Below are 18,243 nucleotides of genomic sequence, written 5' to 3'. Positions count from 1 at the left end.
ATGGACCATGGAGTTCACTTTCACTGAATATTTCATTTCTTTAAAACTTTTTGTACTGAGATAGGTTTTCAAATATTGTCTTAAAGTGTAGAAGGTGTACTTTTTTGATAAAGCCAAACACTATATGGTCACAGAACCTCCCATTTGAACGGATACTTTGCACACCATGATTTAACACCATATTTGTAGCTGTCATGAAGCTTCAAGTCTTACAAGTACCATCATTTTCTCTAGTAACTAACATATTTCAATGTAGACTGAGCACAGCAAACCTTTGAAGTAGGACAAAATCCAAAGAAAACACTCAACATAAACAAAATATGTGGCAACACTAAAACAAGCTATAAAAATTTTATAGGTGGTAGTTTGGCAAGACCTACATAACTTGTCTGTGTGCAACCCAAGCTGAAAGACTATAAAACTTAAAGCATTATAAACACAGGCAACGACACACATAAACACACACACACACACACACACACACACACACACACTTTCTGTGTATTTAGGATCTCTGAGTTGTCTTTAACATGTCATTCTCCTGTCCTTTTCCATTATAACAACACTATAATAAGCCAGTTGCCATTTCTCCCTATCCTTCAGACATGCTAGATCAAGGAACTGGTTTACTTTTTAATTACTAATCCCTTATGTGTAATTTAGTAAACTGCAGCAAAACTTCCCCTCTTCCCTTCTGAACACATTATTCTTGTATGGTTCTTAAGAGGTTAAATATCAGGGCTCAAGGAAACTCTTATTGGAAATCTGCATTTTACAATATTTTCAATCAGACTGTGTGAGTCTGTAACATGTATTTTAAGATGATAAAGTTACAGGCAGAAAAGCCATTAATAGACTGTTGCACTATCACAGGCAAGACATAATGGTTGTTGGGATTAGAGTAGGTGGAGTGAACATTAAAAAAATGAATTAAAAAATTCATTACATTGTGCACCTGAAATTAATATATGTTATATATCAATTATACCTCAAAAAAAGATAAAAATAAACAAAACAGAAATAAAAGCAGCATGTAGTCCATGCAAGAAGTCTGTTTCAAAAAAAGAAAGAAAATAAAAAGGACAAATAGGAGGAGTAGAACTGACAAGTCCACAAGAATTCTCTTTCAAAAGACCAACAAAGTATATTAATCCTTATAATAAGCATATAAAAGGTACATGAAAAACTACAATGGTGTATTTGTATGTATAAAAGAAGATTTTAGCAGGCCGTATTCTTGAATGTCAAGAGCAAATATTCCAAATATGTCAGATTCTTTTGAATTTTGTTGTTGTCACTGTTTAAGTTTCTTAATTACTTTAGTGATGACAATGGAGAGGCATGGAAACTGGTAAGTATTATAAGGAGGTAAGAAAGGAATGGAATACTGAAAAAGTGATATTGAAGAAACTAAGTTTTCAGAAATGTGGCTAATTTGGCATTTCATTTTATAAATGTAATCAAATAAATTCTAGGTAATTAAAATTTGTAATGTAAAATAATTGAACAAAAATGTTGAAAGGATTAATACTGAACTAAACTCAAAATAAAGACAAACTTTCTAAATATCTCAAAGGCCACATGGAGCCCGTAACATCTCAGTGGTTATCTGTCATCCCATCATAGAAACCACTAAGCATCCAAGGGACACTACAAGGAATGAAGGATCTTTTGTCACTGTTGCCATGAGAACACAGTAAGTCCATTCTCATTTACCTACGTATTTTCTTGAGGTAGGGAAGGGGGGAAAACTCCAATTCTAAATGACTGGTAATTTTCCAAGACAAAACAAAACAGAACAATCATCCACAATTTTTTAGGCCAAGCATGAGGGAGAACCAAATTTTGAAGAGACTTCACTGTTTGAAAGTAAACTATTTAAATTAAAAGAAATCAAGATATGGTTAACTGGCAAATCTATTCTCTGTCATTTATTTGTAAAGTTTTATGTATTTGCTTTCTATTGCTTTATAGTAAATCACTGTTCTAAATCCATCATCCAGAGATAATCATTGTTAATATGTTCGTATATGTGTAAGTAATGCTCTAGTCTATTTTTCTTCTAGTCTTTTTATGTATCCATAAAAATTCCAATGCAATAGTTTTCACTGTTAGTAGCCTACACTTTTATTTAACATTATTGTTAGGGTCCGTAATCAAAGGAGCAAGCAAAGCTTTATTCGCGACAAGCATCCAGAATCAAAACGACTGGTTGGGGCTGTCTCTTACAAAGAGGCGATCCCTCCCAGCCTCACAGACTAACTTTTATAGAGGTGGTTGAGCCTGGCTATACACAGGTGGCCAATGAGATTGCGGTACACAGAGAAAACTGCACAGTCATGCTAGGTCAGCAACACACAGAGAAAACTGCACAGTCATGCTAGGTCAGCAACACACAGAGAAAACTGCACAGTCAAGCTAGGTCACACACGGGTGGCCAAATGAATTTCAATTTACCCTAGTAGATACACGCACACCCCACTGATTGGATGTCTCCACCTGGCCTGTGTCTGGGCTTCGAAATTAAGTTCCTCTGGGAGGGGCAGGGTCAATCTAAGTTCACTGCATAAACACAAAATGGCTCCCTCTGGCTAAGTAGGCCCTTACAATTATGTAGTAGAATCACAGATGTATTCATAATAATACACTCAGATATTCAAGGAAAATAAAGGGTGATACCAGGGGATAACAGCCATGGGGAACAAAATTCTGCTTCCCATAAGAAGGTTTACGAAGATGAGAATAATGCAAAAAATAAAGACACAATATCCCCTCTAGGTGGTAAATTTAGACGAATTTTACTTTCTTTTTAGTATTCTCTTTATTTTTTTACTATACTTTTTTAATGTAGTGTGCATATATTACTTTTTATGGAAAAATCCAATGTAATATAATATAATTTTCCCAGGACAGACTTCCAAGCATGCAAAAGAAGCATTTTGCACTGTTGTGAATGTGAAATGTTGAAAGACAACAGCACTATGGCACCCGTAGTCTTCATCAAACAAGGTAAGGGAGTTCATCTAAGTTCTGGGCTTTAGTGGGGAGGTTAAAGCAAGTAAAATACTTTCTGGGATCTGAGTAAGACTAGGATTAAAAGAAGCTGAGAAAAGAACATCACAGTAAGGGTCCAGGCTGTCCAGGCTGGAGATCCCATCCAGTCAAGAGAAATGATATAAGTTCTTTTGTGAGACAAACCCCACTCATATTTTTAATTTATTATATTGTGATATGTCATATAAATTTTATAATATAATTTAATTTTTATACATCAATTTATAGTATATTATAATTTTAATGAAATGATTTTCTCATTGCACAGAATAGATCTTCAAGTAAATTTTTTAAGGAAGTTTTGTGAGTGGCATTTTTTGAACTCCTAAATATTAATGTCATTTCCATCACCTTCACTCATAAAATATCCATAACCTGGCCCTATACAATAAAGTAGGCCACTGGCTTTTCCTCTCAAAAATCAGTAGATGTTATTCTATGGGCTTCTGCAGGGAAATGTAAGGTTACCCTGATTTTACCATGTCAAAGAAAAAAAAAGACACCAAACCTGCCTAAGTTTTTACTGTTTTCTTTCAAGCTTTTGCATGAGTTTTTCTTCCCCAAGAACACTTGAAATTATTAAGTAGTGCCCAGCTCTGTGCCTTGTATATCTAACATCTTCTCTTTCATCATTCTGAATATTTTTCACCCTCATTTAGCATTTGAGATGAGCTTACCATGTTTGCCTTCCACATTATGGATACAATTTCTCAGTGTCACCTCTGTTCTTTTCTCCTGGCTCTGTGGGCTTAATTTGGTTGCTTCATTTTAAAATTTCATTATTCCTCCATTTATCCCCTCCATTTTACAGCATTTTCCCTAAAGCATGATAATTATTTTCCATGGAGTTCTGGTTTTGTTTCATAATAACCATACCTTCTTACACTCTACTGAGATGGCTAGTCAGTTTTTCCTTTTTTTCCCCCTATCTTTCCTATTTCCCTTTTGAGTCTTCAGCATGATTTTTTTTCCCTCTCCTCTTCTTTACAAAATGTGAAAGAGAAATATTTGATTTTTAAAAACTAATTATAAAAGATTTACCTAGAAAAGGTGATGGAGAGAGTAGAGGATATATGGAATATGCTGCTCTTCACAGTGCCTAGCCAATTTTCAGACCTACCAGATTTTTTTTTTTAAGATTTTACTTATTTATTTGACAGAGAGATAGAGAGAGCACAAGTAGGCAGAGCAGCAGGCAGAGGGAGAGGGAGAAGCAGGATCCCTGCTGAGCAGGAGACCAATGTGGGATTCTGTCCTACGACCCTGGGATCATGACCTAAAGCAGACATTTAACCGACTGAACTACCCAGGCGCCCCTGAGACCTATCAGATTTTTATATACTTTAGTTTAAAGGACTGAAATGGGCTTTTTCTCCTCTGAAAAATTCCCAGAGCATCATGGTTATGAAGGAATTCAGTAACTTCTCAAAAGCAAGGTGTTATACTAAGTATTTTGTAAGTAGAACCTTCCCTCTTCCCTTCCCAACACATAATTCTAGTACCGTTCTCAGAAGTTACATAAGAGACTTAAACAGAAAAGGTGGTGGAGAAGGCAGATGGTATATGGAATAGCTGTTTTCTCCTTATTCCCTACTCAGTATTTCCTCCTGGGATTTACTGTCAGTGAATGGCTAGACGGAGAGACATTAGTAGGAATGGAGAGGAGATAGGGATTAAAGATAGCACTGTGGAGGACTGTAAAGTACTAGACATGCAGAAGGTCAGCGGCTCAGGCTTTAAGGAAGTTTCTAAACTGATGACAGAAGCAGATAGAGGATGGGCACCTGGGTGGCTCAATCAGTTAAGTGTTTGAGTCTTGATTTCAGGTGCAGTCATGATCTTGTGGTCGTGAGATCAAGCCCCATATCGGGTTCCAGGATCAGCAGGGAGTCTGCTTGGGATTCTCTCTCTCTCTCCTTCTGCCCCTACCCCCACTCTCTCTCAAATAAATAAGTAAACAAAACAAAACAAAACAGATAAACAAAACAGACAGACTGGGGCAACATTAGGAGTCTTTCTCTTCATCCTCTTTCTCACTAGCTTGCTGTATTATTAGATGAAATAGCATTAATGGTCTGTCAACTAAGATTTTTAACCCTGGGCACCTGGGTGGCTCAGTTGGTTAAGCGTCTGCCCTTAGCTCAGATCATGATCCCAAATGGGGCTCCCTGCTCAGCAGGGTGTCTTCTTCTCCCTCTCCTTCTGCCCCCTCCCTGTTTGTGCTCTCTCTCTCACTCTTTCTCTCTCTCTCAAATAAATAAATAAAATATTTTTTAAAGAAAGATTTATTATTTTTCATTTTAATAATGTGGTAGTATGTGTAGTATGTTTATAGATTTCCATATCTTGTGAATGGCCACCATTTTCCATTTTTTGTGTCTTTATGGGTTATTTTTAAAATTTTAGTTCCAGAATAGTTAACATATGGTTTTATATTCATTTCAGGTGCACAATACAATGATTAAACAATTCCATACTTTACTCCATGCTCATCACAATAATTGTACTACTAGTTCCCTTCACCTATTTTACCTATCTCCACACCTACATTCCCTCTTGTAACCATCTACTTGTTTTCTATAGTTAAGGGATTGTTTTTGGTTTCTTTCTTTTTTTTTCTTTGTTCATTCGTTTTGTTTCTTAAACTCTGCATATGAGTGAAATCATATGGTACTTGTCTTCCTCTAACTGGCTTATTTCACTTACCATTATATTCCCTAGATGCATCTGTTTGTAGTAAATGGCAAGATTTCGATCTTTTTTATGGCTAACTCTATTGTATATATATACCATATATGCTTTAACCATTCACCTATCGATGGATACTTGGTTGCTTCCATAATTTGGTTATTATAAATAATGTGTCAGTAAACAAAGGGGTGCATGTATTCCTCTGAATTATTGTTTTGTATTCTTTGGGTAAATATCCAGTAACAAGATTAGTAGAATAATGGGGATCCCAGAAGAGAGGAAAAAAAAGGGACAGAAAAATTATTTAAAGAAATAATAGCTGAAAATTTCCCAAATTTGGGGAAGGAAACCGAAATTTAGTTCTAGGAGGCACAGAAATTCCCCAGCAAGATCAATCCAAGAAGGTCTATGCCAAGACACACAGTAATTAAAATGGTAAAAGTAGTTATAAATAGAGAATTCTAAAACCATCAAGAGAAAAGAAAACAGTTACATACAAGGGAAACCCATAAGGCTATCATTGGATTTTTGAACAGGAACTTTGCTGGCCAGGAGAGTCTGGCATGATATAGATATTTTAGTGAGAATTTAGGACTAGCTAACTTAGATTGAGTTATCAGGAGTCATTTTTAGGGCAATGTCTATCTCTAACTGCTTAAATCCACCGCATCTATCAACTTCTCTTCTATGGTTCTCAGCTGAAATAAATGCACTGCCTATGACCTCATGCTTTTCTAAGGAAACCTTCCTTACTGTACAACACCTGTGAGGAAGAGTTATCTTTCCCAAACCTTCCATGTGAAATGTAATCTTTACATGACACTAGTAGGAATGGTTCTTAGTGTCATAATCTCGAATATAACAATGCTGAAGTTGATACTTCTTTTATGACTTCAAAGATACAAACTCCCTAAATTAGCTTATCCTTCCTGGGAATTTGTTTTGCCCATTACATATGCTTACTACTAGCTCTGGGAAAGGATAGTACTGAATAATTTGGCTTATATTAATTCATCCTTATAGGCAGCTCTTATAGGTAGTCTGTTCAGGTTCCTGAACATGCTACAGCTTCTCTTGTCCTGAGTCAATAACTTTTATCTGATTTTTGTGGCCTGATTATTCTCAATCTGCTACTCTCAAATACCTATCTCAAATACCTATCTTCTGTCTCTCTTTTAATCTTTATTTTCCTAAATCCAGGTTGTTTCTTGCAACCCAGTTTCCTGCCTAATTTTCTCTAAAATCTAGGCTCTGCTTTTTCTTTCTCTTACTCCTCAATCAGAAATATAGTATTTGTGCAGTCATTCCTACCCTAAAATATACTGTCAATACTGCCAAATTTGACCTGCCTTGTCCATTGTTTGCTCACTAGTTTAGATCAATACAGCATGCTTGGGGACTATAGAGTCTACCCAAAGGGCACACTACTATTAGGTAACTGGTGTATTAAAGTGGACATAGGCCAGAGATCCAAATTTTAGACATTTTACACTTTGCTATGTATTTCAGCAATTACAAACATTACAAAAATATTTCTGAAATTTATGGTCTTAACAGTAATATAATGCAGTATTCAGCATTTTAAAATCACTAGAGGTTTATAAGGCAGAAAAAGAAATTATTTGAGTTGTCATGCCTCAGAGATATTCTTATTGACAACCAGTTCCCAGATCTTTCTGTTTTATTACGGCAACATATTTAAGTTTGCTGTATGACAACACTGTCCATTCATATAGCATACATTATCAGTCATCTAAGGGGGTGCCTGGATAGTACAGTCAGTTAGAGCTGATTCTTGATTTCATCTCAGTCATGATCTCAGTATCATGAGACAGAACCCTGCATTTGGCTCCATGCTGGGCATGGAGCCTGCTTAAGATTTTCTCTCCCTGCCTGTCCCCCACCCTCTCTCCCTTTCTTTTAAAAACAATAAATAAAGGAGTTTTTGGACCAAAAACATCTGAAAGTCTTGTTACAGATGAGTAGTCCAAAGAAGAGTCAAGTAGGAATGGTAGGCAGATGAGATAAAGGATTATTAGCAAGGTCAAAACTCAAGTGATTGGCTAGATAGCAATTATACAATAGAAATATAATGCAAGCCATAATGAGAGTCATATATATAATTTTAAACTTTCTAGTAGTCATATTTTTAAAGTTAAAAAAAGCAGGTGAGATTAATAACATATTTTATTTAACCCTAATATACTCTAAATTTTAATATATCATTATAAAGTCAGTCTATCCGTTTGTGGGATAAGAATTCAAAATCTGTATTTTAATCTTTAAAGAACATCTCAAATTGGACTAGTAGCATTTCAAATGATTAACAGACAGACATGGTTAGTGGCCATCAACACTGGACAGTTGCAAGCCTAGATTTTTACATTATCATTATACTTTAAGAAAAAATATTTTCTAGAAAAAAATGTGAGAGACAATCATAAATTATTTTCTCTTACCTACACAAATCTTCTTTTATGTGAAGAGAAATCAATTCCTTAGGAATATGAAAAGAAAGTATGCTCTCTGACATCTGCTCCCGGATTCGCATCCACTTATTGTCAGATGTGGGAAATCTATATAATTTACACACCGGGTTCTTTAGCACTGAGAGGGAAGAAAAACACAACAGGTTAATAGGTAAATTATAAATATATGCCCATTAGAGAAAGATCAATTAACAAAATCCTTAATCAGTGTATTGTTGTAATTGTTGATTTAATCAAGAATTTGTTTTTATCATAATGGAACAGTGTATTTGAATTTCTAAGAATTTTGTTTTTGTACTTTTTTCAGTAGCTTCTGGGACAAGTAGTCTTTATTAAATTAAGAAGTGATACATCAAGTTCCAAGTCATAAATGTGGCTATTGTGGCTTGCTAGCTTGCCACTATTAATTTCTTTCTCTTCTAAAGATTTTGTTAAAGCATATGTATTTATAAATATACATGAAATATATATATTAACATTTAATACATAGAAAAATAATATTTCTTAATTTCTTCTGATAATTGTTAGTCAGCTCTGCTCACTTAGATAGTAGGTGAGACATGTTATTTCAGAGGTTTCAAATAGCCCCACTACTAAAATTGTTTTGTTTCCTAAATTCTAGAAAGGTTTATTCATTGGCTTAAGAGCTATTACAGTTCAAATATTATGCATACTTTAGTGCCAATGAGTCAATAATACACTTTCTAATATCACATATTACCAGAAGCAAGACAATGAGGTTATGAGCAAACTGTATTTGTGGATGGGAAGTGTTTAGGGAAGAAGTAACAAGATCACGCCATCAATGATTTTAAGATTTAGGGAAAAAGTGGAGGGCCAGATATTAAAATAATATTTGATACATTTTCATGAGGCCTTCTGCCACACTCTCCAGCCATTTATTTTGGGTCAGAAATTTATTTCCATTGCTGTTGAGCAATGACTGCCTTTGTTATACTCATGCACCAAAGCTTAGTGGGTAAGAAAATATCAGTCAATTGCCAGTAAAGCATCTATAATTATTTGACTCCAGTTTACCAATAAAGCTGATTTAAAACAAAATTTGATACTAAAATGAAGCATGGGTTATATGGGCCAGGTCTCCTCAACGTATAGGGTAAAATTCCTTTCAAAAATTTAATGTCCTATAAGACCATATCTCATTCACTACTTGGGTAAATATACAATAGCTTTTGGAACATTAAAATGAGAATCTATTCATCCATTCATCTTCAATCATCCATTCTCAGAAGTATTGTCTAGACATCATCATTATCAGAATTAATGCTATATCAGAAACATTGATCTCAAACATCCCATTCTTCAACAACCAGGCTCAAAGTTTCCAGTATACCTACTTATCCACGGCTAAGAATTAGCCAGCCAGTGTTTACTTTTCAAAAGCACCAATAGAAGCCAGAAGACAGTAGAATATTTCCAGCATGTTGAGGTAAAATGTTTAAAATCTAGAGTTGTATGTACACTTAAAAAAAATAGAAATAGAATCTAGAGCTATATATCTAAAGTGATTATATTTTTAACATAAATATTAGCTCTAAATTTTATCAATTAGATTATATCACAGATTCATAATTATATTTATTTCCCTTCTTTTTTATTGAGGTGATTGACATATAACATTACATTAGTTTCAGGTGTACAATGTAATGATTCAATATTGTATGCTCTCACAAAATGATCACCACAATAAGTCTAGTTAACATCTGTCACCATCATATTTTTTCTTGTGATGAGAACTTTTAAGGTGTGTTCTCTTACTAACTTTCAAATAGAGTATTATTAACTATAGTCATCATGTTGTATATTATATCCCTAAGACTTACTTATTTTATAACTGGAAATATGAACCTTCTGATACCCTTCACTCATTTCAACCATTGCCACCAACTACCTCTGGCAACTCCCAACCTGTTGTCTGTAACTATGAGCTTGGTTTTGTTTTGTTTTGATTGATTGATTGACTGATTTGATTCTACATATAAGAGAGCTCGTATGATATTTGTCTTTCTGTGTCTGACTGATCTCCCTTAGCATAATTCCTTTAAGGTTCATTCATATTGTTGCATATGGTAAGATTTCATTCTTTTTTATGTCTGAGTTATATTCCATTACATAGAGTACACATTTTTTAAAAAAAAGATTCATTTACTTATTTATTCATTTGACAGAGATCACAAGTAGGCAGAGAGGCAGGTGGTGGAGGGGGGGAAGCAGGCTCCCTGCTGATCAGACAACCCCATGTGGGGCTCGATCCCAGGACCCTGAGATCATGACCTGAGCCAAAGGCAGAGGCTTTAATCCACTGAGCCACCCAGATGCCCCAACACATTTCTGTATCCATTCTTCCATCAGTGGACACTTGGCTATTACAAATAATACTGCTATGAACCTAGGGATGGCATGTATCTTTTCAAGTTAGTGGTTTTTTTTTTTCTTAAAGATTTTATTTATTTATTTGACAGAGAGATCACAAGTAGGCAGAGAGGCAGGCAGAGAGAGAGAGAGAGAGGAGGAAGCAGGTTCCCCGCTGAGCAGAGAGCCCAACGTGGGACTCGATCCCAGGACCTTGAGATCATGACCTGAGCCGAAGGCAGTGGCTTAATCCACTGAGCCACCCAGACGCCCCTCAAGTTAGTGTTCTTATTTCATTTCATTTCTTTTGGATATATTCCTAGAAGTGGAATTGCTGGATCATATAGAAATCCCATTATAGACTTTCTGAGGAACTTCCATACTGTTTTTCCATAGTGCCTACACCAATTTATATTCCTACTAACAATGCACAAGGGGTCCCTTTTCTCTATACATCCTCTCTAACACTAGTTACTTCTTATCTATTGTAATAGGTGTGAGGTGACCATTCATTGTAGTTTTGATTTGCATTTCCCTGATGATTAGTTATATTGAGCATCTTTTTATGTACCTGTAGGAGATCTGCATGTCTTCTTTGGAAAAATGTTTATTCAGGTCCTCTGCCCATTTTTAAAACTGATTGACTTTTTTGCTATTGAGTTTTATGATTTATTTATATATTTTGGATATATTAGGCCTCATCAGATATATTTTCTTACATCTGAATTATAAGCCAGCCAATAAAAGAAACTATGATATCTTATTAATTTTTAAAGTTACAATGTTTCAAAGATGTAAGAATTTTACCACAATCTCTACTGTTCTATCTCAAGTTTGAGAATAAAAAAAAGTATGTATTGAATTTAACATACGGTCAGTCAGGTTAAACCATTGATGGGGTGTCATGAATTCTAATATAGCTAACATGATTAGGAACATAAACCCTTTTTTTTATACTAAGACAAAAAATAATCTCTGAAAATGTCCAAATTTTTTCTTAGTAACCTAAGTAAATATTCAGTTCCTTGGCTTATGTATACTCAGCATATGTGCTGTTTTTAAACCTCTGGGTTTGTTTTTTTTTTTTTTTCCTTCAAGATTATGTGGAATTTTTGTAAGAATCCTTCATTTTTCTTGCCTTTTATAAAGCAATAGTTATTTTTTAGAAAATCTGTATTTCGAATCAAATTACAAAATATAAAATTTTTCATTTTCTCAGTTATCCCAAAGCTAGTCTTCCCACTTTTGATCACATTGTTTTTAATTTAATGCTTTTCGGTGTGTTTAAATATAGATCTTCATTAAAATAGCTTATGCAGAAATCAAAGGCAGTTGGATTAATGAGCTCCAGAACTCTCCTCTGACCACCTGGTATATATCATACAAGGACTCTGTGGGAATGCTGCTGTTTTTAAGGAAAACACTTGGGACGAATTAAAAAAAAAAAAAATCAGTCAACTTGATCATCCAAAAGAAAATCCCAATTATGTTCCCCATCTAATTTTTACGTCATAGATTATGATCATTTGAAACTCATAGGTCTCCAAACATTAGTACCATTTCTAGAATTGCTGCTCTTCTCTTTGACCTCCTGTTGAGTTTGTAGGTGTTCAGAATGGTTTGATAACTATCTGGCTGAACTCCTGCGGTCTGATGTCATCTCAGTCTGCTACTCCTCCGCCATCTTGACTCCTCCTAATTCATTAGTACTAAATCAGGATTTCAATGTAGCTATAGTGGGATCCACCTTACAACCCAATTTAATCCAGAAGCATTCCTTATTAAACACCTACTATGCATTGAATAAGAACACCTACTCTGAATCTTAAAATACCATATAATGGAATATGATTTAAAAATGAAAAAAAATATGGCTCAACATTTTATTATCATGCAAATTTATTGCACTAGTTACAAAAAAGACCAGATAATACGCTTTTAACTCAAAATTCTTAAAGTGTTGATAATGGGGAGATTTTATCATCTTCACATAATAGTAAGGCATGGTATTCATGCACCAAATACTGAACAATGGATCATAAATGATGAATGCTTGTGTCAATTTTTTAAAGTTTCTTCCCTACAGAAGAGATACAATTCTAACAATTCTGCACACTCATTCCAGCTATGGGAATGAGTCCATCATTTTCAGCTCTGGCTCTTTATTGATGCCAAGTTTTTCTTTATATAGAAGATATATTTCTGACCATACAATAGGCCTGTCAACTCAGATTACTATCTAATATCTATTATAAATTCTCTAAAGAGACCCCTGTGCGTATGCTTTTCATTTTTTTCACTGCTTTTGCCAAAACAATTGCTAAAAACATTGTGTGACAGATTCTGCCAAGAGAAAAATAGTGGAGATATTTTGGACCACATCATAGTCTTGGGATGACTTAATAAGAGTAAAGTTCTAAGCTGGTCCGAATATTGATACATTCCCCTTGAGGTTAACTCCCTATGGTGAGCACAGTTATGGAAAATAAAAGGCAGATCCCCCCCACCCCCACCAAATTGCAGCGCAACTCAAACGTCTATATTTTTCTCAGACGTTGTAGCAGGGCTTCTTTAACAAGGTAATCTGCTCAGCAATTGCCAAAGCCAAGTTGTTCCAACAATGAATTATCAAAATAAAGATGCCAAAGAAATGTTCAACAATGCCAACACATAGACAATACATAAAGTAAAACAACAAAGCATGGCTGTTAAAAGCAAACTAGGGCAGAAAAGATAAACCAGAGACATACCACAGGGAGGACTTTTTTTTTCCTTTTCCCTGTGCCTGTTTTAGGAATGTCAGTAGACAGAAAAGGAATTTTATAAATTTAGATTCAGGGACAAAAGGGTCATCAAAAAGCCAAATGCTTATTTTCTCTAATTGTCCTTAATATATTTCTCTAGAGGAAGCTCATCTGTGAACTTTCTTGCATTCAGGAGGTGGTAGAAGTCACGTATTTAAATGGATTCTGACTTTATTGGCTTTAAGTCTTACAAAAATCATTAGTTTAATGTCCTACAGATTGTTGTAGAGAATTCATTCTGTGGCTTTTAACTATGCAGTTGTTTAATAGTTTAATTATTCTGCTGAATGTACATACATTGCCTGTTTTCCAAATGCTACATTATACTTACTAAAGATATGTCTGTGTAATCCAATTAGATACTGACATTCCCTCACTTGTACTTGGGAAATATCTTAGATTTATAGACATCTGAAATGTAGGTTGTCTCTTTTTAAGGTTGGATAAGAACTGAAAAACCTAAATAGAAGTCACTAAAACACTATCCTAAGCATGGTTATGGAAAAGAGATGGCAAGAAGACATGAGAGGAACTTGGAAAATATAGCAAAAAGAGATCTCTTTAAAAATAATAAAGATGGAGGGGCATCTGGGTGTCTCAGTAGGTTAAGCTTCTGCCTTTGCCTTGGGTCATGGTCTCAGGGTCCTGGGATTGAGCCCTGCAATGGGCTCTCTGCTCGGTGGGGAACCTGCTTCTGACTCTCTCTCTGCCTGCCTCTCTGCCTACTTGTGATCTCTGCCTGTCAAATAAATAAATAAATAAAATATTTAAAAATATATAAAGATGTGGTATATATACACAATGGAATACTATGCATCCATCAAAAGAAATGAAATCTTGCCATTTGCAACGACGTGGATGGAACTAGAGGGTATCATGCTTAGCGAAATAAGCCAATCGGAGAAAGACAACTATCATATGATCTCCCCGATATGAGGAAGTGGAAATGCAACGTGGGGGTTTGGGGGGTAGGAGAAGAATAAATGAAACAAGATGGGATTGGGAGGGAGACAAACCATAAGTGACTCTCTTTTTTATAATTTATTTTTTATTTTCAGCATAACAGTATTCATTATTTTTGCACTCCACCCAGTGCTCCATGCAATCCGTGCCCTCTATAATACCCACCATTTGGTACCCCAACCTCCCACCCCGCCCCCGCCACTTCAAACCCCTCAGATTGCTTTTCAGAGTCCATAGTCTTTCATGGTTCACCTCCCCTTCCAATTTCCCCCAACTCCCTTCTCCTCTCTAACTCCCCATGTCCTCCATGCTATTTGTTATGCTCCACAAATAAGTGAAACCATATGATAATTGACTCTCTCTGCTTGACTTATTTCACTCAGCATAATCTCTTTGAGTCCCGTCCATGTTGCTACAAAAGCTGCCCTTCAACGGACGAATGGATAAGGAAAATGTGGCCCATATACACTATGGAGTATTATGCCTCCATCAGAAAGGATGAATACCATAAGTGACTCTTAGTCTCACAAAACAAACTGAGGGTTGCTGGGGGGAGGGGGGTTGGGAGAGGGGGGTGGGGTTATGGACATTGGGGAGGGTATGTGCTATGGTGAGTGCTGTGAAGTGTGTAAACCTGGCGATTCACAGACCTGTACCCCTGGGGATAAAAATATATTATATGTTTATAAAAAATAAAAAAAATATATATATATGGAAGGAAAAAAAAGATAAAATCAATTGTTTAAAAATAATGAACCCTTATACACAATGGAATACTATGCATCCATCAAAAGAAATCAAATCTTGCCATTTGCAACAACATGGATGGAACTAGAGCATATCATGCTTAGCGAAATAAGTCAAGCAGAGAAAGACAACTATCATATGATCTCCCTGATATGAGGAAGTGGTGATGCAACATGGAGGCTTAAGTGGGTAGAAGAAGAATAAATGAAACAAGATGGGATTGGGAGGGAGACAAACCATAAGTGACTCTTAATCTCACAAAACAAACTGAGGGTTGCTGGGGGGAGGGGGTTTGGGAGAAGGGGGTGGGATTATGGACATTGGGGAGGGTATGTGATTTGGTGAGTGCTGTGAAGTGTGTAAACCTGGTGATTCACAGACCTGTACCCCTGGGGATAAAAATATATGTTTATAAAAAATAAAAAATTAAAAATAATGAACCCTTGAAAATGGTTTAGTTACTTTTCTCTAGGTTTGTTATAAAATCTAAATTATGTTATTGTTTGTCTTGTTTTTTAAAGAAGAAAAGGAAAGAATAGACTAGAAAATAGGATATAAGCTGTATTGGACAAAGTACTGCTTTCCTAGTCTAGCCAAACCTATAAGTTCTTGGCCCTCCATCTTCAACTTAAGGCCCAGAATCAGAAAAAAATGACTACAGATGTCAGAATAGGATATAAAGATAATATTTTGTGGGCATTTAGTCTCAAGTTGATGATAATTGGTGAGGTTAGTGTGTAGAATTTGGATTTTAGATTTTAGATGGTCAGGAAATGATTTGTGTCACTCTTTCCAGTTTGAATGATTTGCTCTTTTCATTCTAGTTCAGTGATTAAAGTAAAGGATACCACTAGTAAAGGTAGAAGGTGGCTCAAATTTCACACTGAGCAATCTGAAATGACCTATAATTCTCTGAATTCAAGTTGTTCCTCACCAGTTTCTTCTGTTCAAGGGATTCTCTGCATCTCAAAGGAACACCCCTCTTTGTTGGCTATAAGTAAACTCAGCTGTGCTAGCACCTCCTCCAGGAAGCCTTCCTTGGCTTCTACCCCATCCCTCCCTATAGGTTTGTCTTCTTTGTCCTTCCCATCCCCATCTTCATCATGGTTGTTACCAGTTGTGCTACGACTGACTCATTATTCCACATCAGGCATTAGAGTGTGAACTTTGTGAAGGCCAAGACTGTGCTGTTTTTCTTGTCCTCATTTTATCTCCTACACATAGCACAGTGCCCAGTAAATATAAACATTCCACAGACATAAGCTTAACCCTTGGAACTCAATGTTTCCCACCATTACTTTCACCAAAAAGAGAACAGTGAGAGCACCAACAACTGTGTGAGTTGAGAGGGGAAAATGCAAGAGTAGGAATAAAACTGAAAACCTCACTTTAAGGAAGCACAGGCATTGGAATGAAGAATGGAAAAAACTTGAGAAGTAGAAAGCTCTCCTCACATTTGTCCACAAAATGTTAGCTTTTTCACCATATCATCTTCTTGCCTTTATTTTTCTTCCAGTTTTACCTAAGATGAGCCGTGGAGGAGGTAGTGGACTTACTACAGGAAGATAGCTGAAACATTTAAAGGTGTATAAGAGATGAATCCATTGATTATTAGATAATGAAATTCACTCTTCTACTGAAGCTATTTAACCCTCTAAATATATTAGTACTCCATAATGAAAATATATGGAAATTCCAAAAGAGCAAAGTTAATAGACGCTATCATATTTGTTAAAACAGCAAAGGGCAGAGAAATCTAGTGAATAAATAAAAAGGATCAAGGGCAGGTATTCAAAATGGCCCCAAATTTTATATAGCAGACACTTACAGATACAAGGGCAACATCTATTTAAATTAGTATGGGGAAAATACAACAGAAATATCTTTGCTTATATAAAATGACACCATCTAAAAATCAACAAGTTAGTAGATTTCATAGCTCATGAAAGAAAAGAAAGAATGGGGGAAACAGGGAATTTGCTTTTTAGATGGAATTCATGAGAACTTAAAATGAGTAAAGAGGGACATTTTGAAAAAATATTTTATTTATTTATTTGACAGAGAAAGACACAGTGAGAGAAGGAACACAAACAGCAGGAGTGAGAGAGGGAGAAGCAGGCTTCCCGTGGAGCAGGGAGCCTTAGGCAGGGCTCAATCCCAGGACCCTGGGATCATGATCCGAGCAGAAGGCAGAATCTTAACACCTGAGCCACCCAGGAGCCTCAAGAGGGACATATTTTTAACAATCTCTTATTATATTCTGCGTCACGCATGGCTTTGGATAGGGATGTTAGTGGGGAGAGTATTATCTCAATATGTAGGTACTGTGAAAGGCAGCTAAAATCTATGGTGTCATATAAGGCAGGAAACATTTTTTTTTTTTAAATAATTTCTATACCCAATGTGGGGCTTGAACTCAAGACATCAAGACCAAGAGTCTCATGCTTTACTGATAAGAGGCAGAAAAAATTTAAAAATGAGAATTTGATCAGGGTGCCTGGGTGTCTCAGTCACTAAGTGTCTGCCTTTGGCTCAGGTTATGATCCCAGCGTCCTGGGATCAAGCAGAGTCAGGATCCTCGATCAGAGGAGAATCTACTTCTTCCTCTCCAGCTCCCCCTTGCTCGTGTTTCCTCTCTCACTGCCTCTCCCTCAATCAAATAAATAAATAAAATCTTTTAAAAAAATGAGAATTTGAAAGAAATTTATCTGAAGTATAAACTGAATTGATAAGATACACTTGCTATCAGTCTTTTGACAAGTATTTATTGAGTTTCTATTGTATTCTGGCCACCGGAGATACAGAAATAAATACGCAATGTTCTTTCTTCTTAAATAGCATATAATCTAGCATCTTCTGCAAAGTAGTAGATGGCTTAACTCTAATTTGAGAAAAAGAATCAAAAATATAGTGGCCTATTTTGAGAAAAAGTATGATTTGTCTGTGAAGCAAGAAATGCAAAATACCGATAAATTCTCCAAACAGGAAGGGGACTGCATGCATTTAGAACTGAGAGCGGGGCAGTCCCCTCATTTTTATTTTAGATTCCAACTTACACGGTCACAGAAATCTCAGCTGTCAGATATACCCTCTGTGAATATGAAGGACAGTATGCACGTTAA

The 18,243-nt window shown here is 35.7% G+C and overlaps 1 protein-coding gene across 14 annotated transcripts in view; it reads right to left on the bottom strand.

The window, feature by feature from the left end:
• INPP4B (inositol polyphosphate-4-phosphatase type II B) overlaps positions 1 to 18,243 on the bottom strand; it is an 837,179-nt gene that overhangs the window by 187,740 nt on the left and 631,196 nt on the right. For all 14 annotated transcript variants that reach the window (XM_082727238.1, XM_082727234.1, XM_082727229.1 and 11 more), the window contains one exon: positions 8,205 to 8,352. In XM_082727238.1, the coding sequence (XP_082583364.1) occupies positions 8,205 to 8,352 (148 nt within the window). The remainder of the gene's footprint in view (positions 1 to 8,204; positions 8,353 to 18,243) is intronic.

This window comes from Mustela nivalis, assembly GCF_964662115.1.
Source record: "Mustela nivalis genome assembly, chromosome: 4".
NCBI classification, from domain to species: domain Eukaryota; kingdom Metazoa; phylum Chordata; class Mammalia; order Carnivora; family Mustelidae; genus Mustela; species Mustela nivalis.
Note: the sequence above shows the minus strand (reverse complement) of the source record. Positions and strands in the feature narration are given on the sequence as shown.